General features: G+C 37.2%; 1 protein-coding gene across 3 annotated transcripts in view; it reads left to right on the top strand.

The window, feature by feature from the left end:
* Positions 1 to 518: 518 nt before the first annotated feature.
* ECI2 (enoyl-CoA delta isomerase 2) overlaps positions 519 to 13,848 on the top strand; it is a 38,635-nt gene continuing 25,305 nt past the window's right edge. The window contains exon 1 of one of the 3 annotated variants that reach the window (XM_044667973.1): positions 519 to 939. In XM_044667973.1, the coding sequence (XP_044523908.1) occupies positions 545 to 939 (395 nt within the window). In that variant the 5' untranslated portion in view covers positions 519 to 544. The other 2 variants (XM_044667982.1, XM_044667990.1) reach the window with 2 other exon arrangements.

Here is a 13,848-nt window from a genome sequence, read left to right on the forward strand (position 1 = left end):
TCCTGCCGTCACAGAGTAAGTGTTTATTGGCATTTGGAATGAAGTTACCCGGCGTTTTAAGTTTTACGGTATTTTCAGTGTTCCCCTCCTACTGAGCATCCCCTAGGGGACTGCCTGCCATGCCCACCCTTTGTCTTGTTTCTGAAAGGGATGGGAAGTGATCCGCAAAAAGTTAGAGAAGAAATACTCTTTGAGCTGGCATTTTAAGTCTCCGATGACTGAAGAAGGGGAAGTCTGAACTATGTATCTCCACTAAAATGTGAGCTCTTCGAGGACAGAAACAGTTATTGTGTATTTCCTGGTATCCCAGCACTTAGTGCCCGGCACATACAGGAAGTGATTATTAAACGCCGGTTGATAGTCTGAGGGATATGGAGGGATTGTGGGAGCAGAGAGGAGGTGGGGAGGAGATGTCCTTGACCTGATCACATATAATTCTCATTGGAACAAACTCTTTAAAGCCCAGTGTTCACAAACGCTGAGCAAACTCCAAACTCCCCAGATCCAGTGCGGGGAAGGAGAGGTCTTAGATAACGACACACACATGCTTTCACCCTCACATTCACTTCCTCTCCGCGAGCCAGTCCGGACAACAGCTTATAAGCACCCAGCTATCACGGGGCTGCTGCAAGGGTTTTTTTTTTTTTGCAACAAATTCCTCCCCATCCATTTCCTTCTTAAGTCCAGTCCAAGCAGTCGAAGCGGCCCCAGCCCCGGGGGGCTGGCTCTATCCAAATTCCGGTTCTCTGTCCGCAGAGAGGCCTCTCGGACACGGCTGGAAGACCATCTCCTGGGTAGCTGGCAGCAGCCCAGGAACCTGGGGCTCTTTGGAACACCTTTCGGGTTTACCCTCCTCGGTTTACCTCACCCTGCCCAATCCCCGGCAGCCTTGAGGGCGTTGAGGGGACAGCAGAAGGCGGAGGAGGAGGAGCCCCGAGGGTAAGTGAAATGATTCCGCGCCGTTTTTCCGAACTCCGATCTTTCTCGGAGGCTGCCTCTGCTTCCCGGCTAGGCGGCATGATCTCGGCTATCTCTCAGCTTGCGCGGAGGCGGCCGCCTCTTCTGGGAAGTCTCTGGAAGAGGTAAGCCTCGGGACAAGTCCCTGCCCCGGACCCGTTTCTTAACATGCCCTTTGCCCTCGGCCGGCACCTTCGGGGGACGTGTAACCCTGGTTAAAGGGCCAGGGGGCAAGAGCCCGAAGGTGAATGGCCGGGGAGTCACTTCGTAGGCCGGCTGGCACAGACTCCCGCCGGTCTTGGAGTCGCCCCCCTTCCTCCCGTTTGCCATCCCATCTTCTAGAGGTGTTTCGGTACGTAGTACCCTGACTTAGACTCATCCAAGGTCTGGCAAGTGCGGGTAAGTCTGTACTCCTTTCCAGCCCTCTCCTCCACCCTCCTTTATCCCTCCTGCTCTCTGACTTTCTCTTTCATTCTTTCCCCCTCTTACCTCGCCTTCTTATCCTCTCCTTTCCGACCCCCTCTTTCTGTTTTACTTTCTCAAACTTTGTTTTACTCTTTCCTTCTCACTCGCTCTTCCCCCCCTCCCCCACGTTACCTCTTTCGTACAGTTCTTTGACTTACAAAGAACTTCTGCATTAACTCATTTGATTCTCAATTAGAGACAGTTCCAATATTATTCATCCCCATTTTACAGACTGGTTCAGCGTACTTGTGTCTTGCTCAGGGTCTAACCATCCCAACTTTATCTTCTCTAGTATCTGGGCACAGATCAGATCCAAGTTAAGGAACTTGATGTCTGCTAACTTTACTTGTTTGTTTTCTTTTTCTCCTCTGAGTCAGATGTTGTGTGAACACAGGCTGTTCACCTTAGTTCTAATTACAAAATTTCTGACGTGTATTAACTCTCAAAAGGATTTAAAAAAAAATTTTTTTAAGAAGCCTAGGGGCCGAAGGGGGCAGGTATATTTTGTTTTATTTTTTAAACCAAAAAACCCTTACTTTCTGTCTTAGAACTGGTATGGGTAGAAGAGTGGTAAGGGCTAGGCAATGGAGATTAAGTGACTTGCCCAGGTTCACACAGCTAGGAAGTATCTGAGGCCAGATTTGAAGCCAGAACTTCCTTCTCTAGGCCTGGCACTCTATCCACTGAGACATCTTGCTACTCCAGTACAACATATTCTTGTTCAGGTACAGAATGGACTAGATAGCTTCTGAGATTCCCTTTCAACCCTAAAATTCTGTTACTGACAAGTTATGCAAACCTAGGTAAGACATTTAACTCCTCTGGGCTTTGATTTCTTCATCAAATTTTCTCCATTCTTTCTTCCTTTGCTCCAGTTTTTAGAGAAGAGGTAGCCTTCCTCTTACTAAAGCCAACCCCTTAATTTACACCCTTAAACTCATCCCCTCCTTTCCTCTCTGAGAGGTTGCCCTTCTATTTATCCCCTCTCTTTAATTATCAGTTTCTATCACCTGGCTCCTTCTCTGATGCTTACAAATACACTCATATTTCCTATGTTTTTCTTTAAAAAAAAAAAAAAGACAAATTATTGTATTTTCCCTCTCTTTCATAGTCGAACTCCTAAGGAAAAAAAATGTTCTACCTTTGTTATCTCTATTTTCTCCCATCATATTGACCTCTCAATTCTTTGCCATCTGGATTCATTCAGATCTCATCATTTAAATGAAATTATTCTTTGAGAAGTTACCAATGCTTTCTTAATTTCTAAATCCAATGGTGTTTTTTTCAGATTTTATGTTTCTGTAACTTTTGACATTGTCGACTACTCCCTTCCTGAATAACTTCATCTCCCTAAGTTTTTGTGACACCACTCTTTCCTAATTCTCCCTCTACCAATTTATTTGACCATTCCTTTTCATTTCATTTTGTTTGAACATTATCTATGCTTTTAGTTCACTATGTGTGGGCATATGCAGGGGCTCTGTCTTGGAACTTCTTCTCTTCTACCTTCATACTTTCTTGATGATCTTATCAGCTCTCACACGTTCGACTGCTTCCCAAATCTATATTTGTCTCTTATTTCTCTCCTGAGCTTTAGTTCTATATCTCCAAATACCTGATAGATGTCTCCACTTGAATGTCCTGTAGGCACTTCAATCTCAATGTGTTCAAAACAGAACAGAAAAAGTCATTACCCAAACCCAATTTTTCTCCTAATCCCCTTGCTACTATTTAAAAACATTTAAAAACCAAATCTAAATTAATTAATTAGATGAATTTATTATTTAATACTATATAATAAATTTATGAATAAATTCATAATTTAAAATAAATAAAATTAAAATTACCTTCTAAATTTTTTTTTAAATTTAAAACTTTTACCTTCTGTCAATACTGTGTATTGGTTCTTGATTCTAAGACAGAAAAGCAATAAGGCTAAGTAGTGGGACTTAAACTTGCACAGAGTCACACAGCTTTGTCCTTTCCTTTTGAGAGTACCACCATCCTTGAAGGTTTCCAGGTATGAAAAAGGTCATCCTAAATGATTTACTTTCTATTGTCTTATATCATATAACCAGTTGCCAAGTTTTAGCAATTCTCTTTCTACATTATCTCTGCTCCCTACTCACCACAAACATAGCTACCACCCTATTTGTGGTCCACATCATTTTTCACCTGTATTATTATCACATTAGCCTCCCAATAATATTCCCATCTCCAATCCATATTCTACCCAGCTGCCAAATAAATATTCTTAAGACACAAACTTAGCAGTGCTACTCCTCTGCTCAAGAAGCTTCCCTTTTGTCCCTAACTTTAAAAATGTCAGATTCCTCTGTTTAATATATAAAATCAGCAAAGATGGTAGAATAGAAGGTACCAGTACAGCTCAGATTTCCCTCACATTTTATTCCAAACAAGATCTAGGAAGAACACCAGGCCAAATAATGATTGGAAAATGCAAGGAAAAGCTACAAGTCACATTTGCAGTTTAAATCTACATAGGAAGACAGTTAAAGGCTTATAGATATTGAGAAGGGGGTCCATCCTGGAAAACCCCACACAGTTCAGCCCAGGAACTAAACTAGGGCTTTTTGGTGTCAAGGAATGGACTTGGATTCAGTCCGTCAGCATGGGGCCTGACATTCTGTCCCTACAGGGAGAAGGAGCAGAAGCCAGCCAGTAATTGGGATGCTCCAAATTCAGAGAGAGGATGCAGATCCAGCTTGGACTGAGGAGGGTACCTGAAGCTGACCTGCAGCAGGAGTAGGACAGAGTTGAATATCTAATCTGTGGCATGGACTCTGCTGGCAGTTGCATCTGAGGTCTATAGCTGAGTAATCAAGGCAAGGGAAGTGACAAGGAAGGTAGCAATCAAAAAAAAATTTTTTTTTAACTTAATTTTGCTTGTTAAATTTTAAGTTCCAAGTTGTCTCCCTCCCTCTCAACTCCACATTAGAGAAGGCCAACATTTGATATAGCTAAAGGTGGGCCTATACAATACACACTTCTATAAAGATCAATTCTTTCTCTGGAGATGGTTAACATTTTCTTTCAGAAGTCCTTTTAGTTGATTCGAATAATCCTATTACTTAGAATAGCTTAGTCATTCACAATTACTCTTTGAATAATATTGCTGTTGCTATATACAATGTTCTCTTGGTTTTTACTTGTTTCACTCTATTATTTCATACAATAATTTTCCATGTTTTTCTAAAATCAACCTACTCATCATTTCTTGCAGCAAAGATGCCACAATTTATTCAGCCATTCTTCATTTGATGCCCCCCCCCCATTTCCAGTTCTTTGTCACTACATAAAGAACTGCTATAAATATTTTAGAACATGTAGGTTCTCTATTTTTCCTTGATCATGTTGGGAAACAGACCTAAAAGTTGTATTGCTGGGTCAAAGGGTATACACCTTTATAACTCTGGGTATAATTCCAAATGGCCTTCCAAAATGGTTGGACCAGTTCCTAATTCCACCATCAATGTATTAGTGTCCCAGTTTTTCCACATCCCCTCCAGAATTTGTCATTTTCCACTTCTATCATTTTTGACAATCTGCTAGGTATGAGATGGTACCTCCCAGTTGTTTTAATTTACATTTCTTTATGGTGATTTAGAGAATTTTTCATACAACTATCTATAGCTTTTATTTCTTCTGAAAAACTGCCTGTTCATATCCTTTGAACATTTATCAACTGCGTAATGACTCATTCTTATAAATTTGATTCAGTTCTACCTTTATCTAAGAAATGGGTTATAAAAAATTTCCCCCAAATTTTCTGCTTTCCTTCTAATCTTGGCTACTTTGGTTTTGTTTGTATAAGACCTTTTTAATCCATTTTACATCCCACAATACTCCCTATCTCTTGTATATTCATAAATTTTTAATCCATAAATATGATAGGTAATATGTGACCATGCTCTTCTTTTTTCTTAATTTAAATTTATTTATTACATTAAAATACTCAGTTAACTCCCTCCTTTCTTCCCTCCCTCTGTTGAAAAAGGAAGGCATCATTTGACAAAAAGATATATGTATATATGAAACTATGCCTTATTTATTTCTGTTTATCAGTCCTTTTTTTCTGGATGTAGACACAAATCATTCTTCTAACACTATTTCTATTGCTGTATGTAATATTCTCTTGGCTCTACTTCTTGCACTCTTCATAATTTCATGTAAGTCTTTCTATGTTTTTTTTTTAAATTAACCTGCAGTATTCCATTACAATCATATGCCACAACTTGTTTAGCCATTCCCCAATTGATGACATACCTTTGATTTCCAGTTCTTTGCCATCACAAAGAGAGCTGCTATAAATATTTTAGGACTTAGAGATTCTTTTCCTTTTCCCCCAATCACACTAGGAAATAAATTTAATAGTGGTATTGCTGGGCAAAAAGTATACACGGTTTAATAACTCTTTTGAAATAATTACAGATTTGTTCTCTAAAGTAGTTGGATCAGTTCATAGTTTTATAAACTATATATTAGTGTCCCTTCCAATATTTGTCATTCTGCCCTTTCATCATTTTAGCCAAACCAATAAATGGGATATCTCAGAGTTGTTTTAATTTGCATTTCTCTAATCAATGATTTAGAGCATTTTTATATAATTATACATAGTTTTGATGTCTTCATCCAAAAACTGTATGTTCATATCTTTTAACCATTATCAATTGGGGAATGGTTTATATTTTTATAATTTGACAAATTTCTCTCTATGTATTTTAAATATAAAATATGCCTCTATTTAAGAAACTGATAAAAATGTCCTCCAAATTACTGCTTTTCTTCTAATCTCGGCTATATTAGTTTTATTTGGACAAAAACATCTAATTTAATCAAAAATATCCATTTTACATCTCATAGTGTTTTCTGTCTCTTGTTTATTCATAAATTCTTCTACCCATAAATCTAATAAGCAGTATGTTCCCTATTCTACTTTGCCTATGATATTAACCTTTATGCCTAGATCTTGAATTCATTTTTACCTTATCTCAGTAAATGGTGTAAGATATTGATCTATAACTAGTTTCTGCCAGACTACTTTCCAGTTTTCTGAGCAATTTTTACCAGATAATGATTCTTATCCCAAAAGCTTAGATCTTTGTGTTAATCAAATATGAGGTTAATATAATCAGTTACTACTGTATATTGTATACTTATTCTATTAGTCTGCTGTTCTGTTTCTTAGCCAGTACCGGTTAGTTTTGATAATTAGTGCCTTGTAATTATAGTTTAAGATCTATTAACTACTATACCTCCTTCCTTTACATTTTTCATTAATTCTTTTGATATTCTTGTCCTAATATTCTTCCAAACAAATTTTGTTATTATTTGTTCTGTTAATAAAATGATTGACTTTAGTAGTTTAATTAGAATGACACTGAATAAATAGATTAGATTGAATTGTCATTTTATTATATTGGCTTGGCCTATCCATGAACAACTAACATTTCTCCGCTTATTTAAATCTGACCTTATTTTGTGTAAAAAGTATCTTATTTTTATGTGCATATTATTCCTGGGTTTGTCTTGGCAGGCATACACCCATGTATTTTATATGGTCTATAGTTATTTTAAATGAAATATCTCTTGCACTTTCTTCTTTGTTGGTAATATATAGAAATCCCAATGATTTATTCAGTTTTATTTTAGGTCCCACTACTTTACTAAAATTATTGTTTCGACTAGTATTTTTAGTCAGATCTCTAGGATTTTCTAAGTATACCATCAAATTTTCTGCAAAAAGAGAGTTTTATTTCCTCATTGCCTATTCTGATTCCTTAGATTTTTTTTTCTTATAGCAGTTGCTATCATTTCTAGCACAATATGGAATAATATTGGTGATAATGGGCATCCCAGTTTCTTTCACTCCTGATCTTATTGGGAAGACTTCTAGAGCTTATCCCCAATACAGATGCTTGCTGGTGGTTTTAGTTGGATGCTTCTTATCATTTTAAGGAAAAATCCATTTATACCTATGCTTTCAAGTGTTTTTAATAGAAATGAGTATTATATTTTGCTAAAAGCTCTTTCTACAAGTGTTGATATGAACTTGATTTGTTTTGATTTTGTTATTGACATAATCAGTTATGTTAATAGTTTTCCTTATCTCGAGCCAGCTCTGTCTTCCTAGTATAAATCTCACTCGGTCAGAATATATAATTTTTGTGATATATTGTTATAGTCTCCTAACTAGTGTTTTATTTAGGTTTTTTTGCATTAATATTCATTAGTAAAATTGGTCTATAATTTTCAATCTCTGTTTTTGTTCTTCCTTTACTAGCAATTACCAGTAGGAGGAATCTTTTAGCTCTGCAGTAAGCCAAAAGATTCTGAATGAAGGTTGACAGATTATTTTTATAGACAAAAGGGAGAGCATCCAAAAGCTAGAAGGCAACAGCATCATAGATGGGGAAAGCAATATATGATTGACTGAAAATAAGGAATTCAAGATTAGCAACAACCCCTCCTTCCATCTTGTTGCTTACAGAAAGCACTTTTGTGGTATCCCTCTACATGACTAGTTTGTGTCGCAGTGATAACAGACCAGGCTTGATTGAGGGACAATCAGTTTTACAGAGTTAATAGACCAGACTCCTTGACATCTACCTGTATCCTTCAAGGATAACAGATTTCCTTGACACAAGAATAGAACAATGGATTTACAGTAAAAACTGAACTTCTGAACTTAATTAACTCGGAAAAAAACTGAACTTCTGAACTTAAACTAAAGAAAAATTGTTTTTTTAATATATAGGCAGTATATAAGATATCAGCAGTGATACAGAATAGAATCAATTACAAAATAGAATCAGTTTGATTTCCTATACAAGAAGCCATTATGCCTTTGCAAAAATTACTCATCCTTCTTTTGACCGTTCCAGCCCACTGAGATCATTCTCTTCTTTGGGCACTGACTATGCTGCAGTCTTATATTCTGCTTTGTGCTGTGGATGTATATGACATTCTTAGTTCAATGTCCTATATTTCTTTGGTATCTCCCACAACATCAAGAACAATGATAAACATAAAATCATAGATTTGTTTTAGAAATATTTTAATAACTACATGTAATTCATTTCCTTTGTTTTATTTTATACATTAGAAAACATTATTCTGAAAAGAGGCCCATAGACTTCACTAGGCTACCAAGGAGACCATTAACTCAAATAAAAGCTAAGAACCTTTTTATAGAAGCAACTAGTGGGTAAAATGTATAGAATGATTGCTGGACTTGGAAGCAAGGAGGCTAACTTCAAATCCTGCCTCAGACATTTATTTCCAAGACTGGGCAATTCATATGATCTCCCTTAGTTTCAGTCTCAAGTTCCTCATCTATAAAATGAGAATAGTAATAGCACCTGCCTTATAGGTTTGTTGTGAGGATAAAATGAGAAAAAAATATGTAAGGTGCTTCTGAAAATCTTCAAATAATTGGAAGCTATTATTTTCATCATTATAAATTATTTCTTTATATTGGCTTTGTGCCTTCCTTGAAGAGTAAGCATTGGTGGCCTTGGAGACTTTCCTCTTCTTATTATTTGTCGAAACCAGCAGCAGAAACTAACTATATCCTTCACAGGTATAAATAGCTCCCCAAATCCCAGAATCAACTTTTCTTTCATATGTCTAATGAGCACAATTTCTTCCTAGCTAGGCCATCCTCACATTTAGATCTTTATCAAATGTAGTCTTACAGTTATTCAACAAACTCTTGCCCCCCACAGGCATCCACCACATACCACCAGTCCAGCCATGCTTTCTTAACATAAAAATTCATTCCCACTCCTTTTTCTTTCTTTCTGTTTTATTTGTATTTCCCACCTGTTAGGATGGACATCCCTTAAGAACAGGGACTATCCTTTTTTTTTTCTGTTTGTATCCGTAACACTTAGCACAGTGCCTGGCACTAGTAATTAATCAAAAAGTAAACATTTATTAGGTTCCTACTATGTGCCAGGCCCTGCCACAGTGCTAAGAATACCCCCCCCCAAAAAAAAAAGAAAAAGAAAAAAAGAAAGTCCTGGCCCTCAAAGTATTTATTATCTAATGGGAAAGTTCAGTCTTTTTTTCAGGCCTGATAGGACCCTTCTGGTTTTCTTCTTCAGCTCATTTGACAGGTGAGGAAACTGAGGCAAACAGGGTTAAGAGGCTTACTAAGGATCATACAGCTAATAAGCATAAGAGGTTGGATTTGAGCTCAGATTGTCCTGACTCCAGGTCCAGCCCTCTATCTGTAGCCCCATCTAGGTGCCCTACAGGGAAGAGAGAGGCAGCTTTCTTCAAAGTGTTTTGTTTGGCATCTTTTTGCCCTTTAGAAATTCAGCTCTACTCAGCATTCAGGTGTTCTGAAATAACTTAACTTTATTTATAACAGTACCCAGGCATGTCCCAGAAGGAACACCTCTTATTTGCTTTTCGTTGGACAAGATAAATCTTTGCTACTTTGATGAACTCTTTGTTCTGATACCGAGATATAAACAAATTAGAACAGAGAACATATTACCTCTCAGATTTACGGATAGGAGAAGAATTTATGTATAAGCAAAAAATAGCAAACATTGTGAGTTGTAAAATGGATGATTTTGAATACATTAAGTTGAAAAGGTTTTATGTTAATAAAATTAATGTAGCCAAGATTAGCAGGAAAGCAGTAAGATGGGGGTGGTGGGGGGGGGAATTGGGTAGTGGGGGCAGAGTCAAGATGATAGAGAAGGTACACTAACCCACCTGATGTCTACCAAATTACCCTCCAGTTAAATGGATATACTACAGCAGTCCATGTTCATCTGTCTACCTCTAAATAAAATGCCTATGATTTTTCTAGGAAAGTGTGTCATTCCCTACACTGTAGGTAGAGCAAAGAGGGTAGTGAGGAGATTACTATGAGATGGGAGGTGCTGGAAAAGGGATCTATAATTACATACACTCAACACAAAACCAGAAATACTCTTTTTTTTTTTCAGGGCTTCCCAAACTGACAGTAAGAAAGTATTTTAGAACAGGTTCAAGAAATAGCAAATCTGCCCTGTAGGAAGTAAGGGATTCCACTCATCAGAGCCCAAGGGCTCTCTCCTTCCCCCTTAGCAAAAATAACAAATATAATGAAAACTTTAAAAAATGATGGTCAAACAGTGGGCCAATTCATTTTCCCCTGAACCCATGAACATTCCCCACAGTTAAGGAAGTAGATCCCACTATCTTAGAACTAATGCAGAATACAAATTACAACTGCAAAATTTCCCCAGGGAATTTTCCATTTCCATAGGTTATGAGCCTGTGTTCTGAACAGAGGTGTTGAACAGGTTGATGAAATGGATTTTATGAATGGATTCCAGTAATTAGGGATATAACCAGGGCATTCCCCCCCCCCCACCCCACCCTTTGCTCCATTCCCTTCTCAGGTGACACTGCAAGACTAGGCTAGGGGCCCACATTCCTTGTGTTACAACCTCTAGAATGTGTGGCAAAGTAAAGGGAAGGGTTCAGGCACTTTCATTATTGAACATGCTTTTGCCACTATTCTTATTCCCATTATATCTTATTTTAAAACACAGTTTCAACTTATCAAACTATTATAAAGCAGTCCTTATAAGTGATTAAAAGCTATTTAATTAAATTATTTCTTACAGCACAAAAACATGGAGTGAAACAATTTTTTAGTCAAAACTACTTAGAAGACAAAAATAAGAAATCTGTTAAACTGGAGTGGAAGCAAAATGCAGAGCAGTTTGCTGAGGTAGGCCTCACCTCAGCAAGCCAGCCCAGTCCTTGGGGGTGGTTGAATCAGCAGCAAAGGCTTCTAGAGCTCTCAGCCACAGCCATTAAGGGGGATTGGACAACTGCTCTGAAGGAGATTGCAGGGTCCCTTTGCTGGCTCTGGGAGCAAGATTTTTTGTCCCATGACCCAAATGCATATCCAGGCCCAGTCCTGGATCTTGTCTTAGGTTGAGGAGGAGCACTAGCTACACACCAGCATTTGTTGCTGGACGGGAGCAGGAGATCCTGGTTATAGTTCCATGGCAAAAAGAATGTTGTGGTTGCTCATAGACCAGAACACAGACCAGGAGAATATTAAACTCACCTCTCCTTAGATCATACATACCATCTTGGAAGAAATGAAAACTTATAGATTCCAAGAGCTAGCTCTGAAGGCAGTTACACAAAAAACATGAAGTCTTAACACATGCTCTCTTCACCACTGGAACAAAGCCCAACTGTACCAGTTTTTTTTTAGTTAAAAGACAAGAAAAAAAGTCTGGAAAATGAGTAAACAACAAAAAGATAAACTCAGCATAGAAAGTTGTTTTGATGACAGGGATGACTAAAACACAAATTCAGAAGAAGATAACACAGTCAGTACTGCTGCATTCAAAGCCTTCAAGAAAAATATAAATTCCTCTCGAGCCCAAAAAGAATTAATGAAGGAATTTTTAAAATCTAATAAAGGGGGCAGCTGGGTGGCTCAGTGGATTAAGACCCAGACCTAGAGATGGGAGGTCCTAGGTTCAAAACTGGCCTCAGACACTTCTGAGCTATGTGAGCCTAGACAAGTCACTTAACCCCCTTTGCCTAGCCCTTATCACTCTTCTGCCTTGGAACTAATACATAGTATTGATTCTAAGATGGAAGGTAACAGTTTGGGGGGAGGGGAACCTAATAAAAGAAGTTGAAGAAAAATTGGGGAAAGAAATGAGGAGGAAAATCATCCAAAAAGAGTCAACAGCTTGGTAAAGTAGGCACAAAAATTTTTAAAGAAAATAATACCATAAAAAAAAAACAGATTAGACCAATTGGTAAAAGAGGCACAAAAATCCACTGAAGAGAGGAACTTCTTAAAAAGCAGAACTGGCCAAATGGAAAAAGATATACAAAAATTCATTGAAGAGAAGAACTTCTGAAAAGGAAGACTTGATCATATGGGAAAAGAGGTAGAAAATTCACTGAGGGAAAAAACTCTTTACAAAGTAGAATTAGCCACATGGAAAAGGAGGTACAAATGGTTTCTCAAGAAAATGAAGTCTTAAAAATTAGAATTGGACAAGAGGAAGCTAATGACTCTATGAGACATTAAGAAGCAATTAGTCATAAGAATCAAAAAATATAAGAAAATATGAACTGGCTTATTGGAAAAACAACTTACCTGGAAAATAGATCCAGGAGAGATAATCTAAAAATAATCAGACTATCTGAAAGCCATGATCAAAAAGAGCTTTGACATCATCTATCAAGAAATTATCAAGGAAAATTGCACTGATAATTATAGAACCAGAGAGGAAAATAGAAATAGAAAAAAATCCACCTATCACCTCCTGAAAGAGATCTCGAAAGGATAACTCTCAGGAATACTATATCCAAACTCCAGAACTCCCAAGTCAAGGATAAAATACTGCAAGCAGCCCAAAAGAAAAAATTCAAATATCATGGAATCATAATCACACAAGATTTAGCCACTTCTTCATTAAAGGATCAGAGGGCATGGAATATAATATCCCAGAAAGCAAAGAAGATAGGCTTTAACCAAGAATCACCTGCTCAGCAAACAGAGGGTGAATGGATATTCAATGAAATAGAAAACTTCTAAACATTCCTGATGAAAAGATCAGAGCCGAATGGAAAATTTGACACCAAATATCAGAATCAAGAGAAATATAAATAGGTAAACAGGAAAGTGAAATCAAAAGGCATTCAATAAAGTTAAACTGTTTACATATGGGAAGCTGATTTTTGTCACATCTAAGAACTTTAATACTATTAAAGCAATTAGAGGGAGTACACATAGAGGATAAGGATGTAAGTTGAATATGATAGAATGATTTCTAAAAAAATAAAATTAAAGGGTGAGAAAGAGGAATGCATTGGAAGAAGGAGGAAGGGAGAAATAGAATGGAGTAAATTATCTCACATAAAGAAGGCATGAAAGAGCTTTTACAGTGGAGGGAAGCCTAGGGGAAGGTAGGAAATTGTCAAAGGACATGAACAGACAGTTCTAAAAGTAATTAAAACTACTTATAGTCATTTTAAAAAATGCTCTAAATCACTCTTAATTAGAGAAATGCAAATTAAAACAACTCTGAGGTACTACCCCATACCTATCTGATTGACTATCATGATAGAAAAGGCAAATGACAAAGCTTGGAGGGATGTGGGAAAATTGAGATATTAATGAATTATTGGGGGAATTGTGAACTGATTCAACCATTCTGGAGAGCAAATATCAATGCCAAAATAACTATAAAATAATACATACCCTTTGACCTGGCAATGCCATTACTAGGTTTGTATCTCAGTGAGACAAAAAAAAGGAGGGGAAGGATCTATATGTACAAAAATGTCTAAAACAGTTCTTTTTTGTGATGACAAAGAACTAGAAAGTGAAGGGATTCTCATCAATTGGGGAATGGC

Source organism: Gracilinanus agilis, chromosome 1 (assembly GCF_016433145.1).
Source record: "Gracilinanus agilis isolate LMUSP501 chromosome 1, AgileGrace, whole genome shotgun sequence".
Lineage (NCBI taxonomy): Eukaryota > Metazoa > Chordata > Mammalia > Didelphimorphia > Didelphidae > Gracilinanus > Gracilinanus agilis.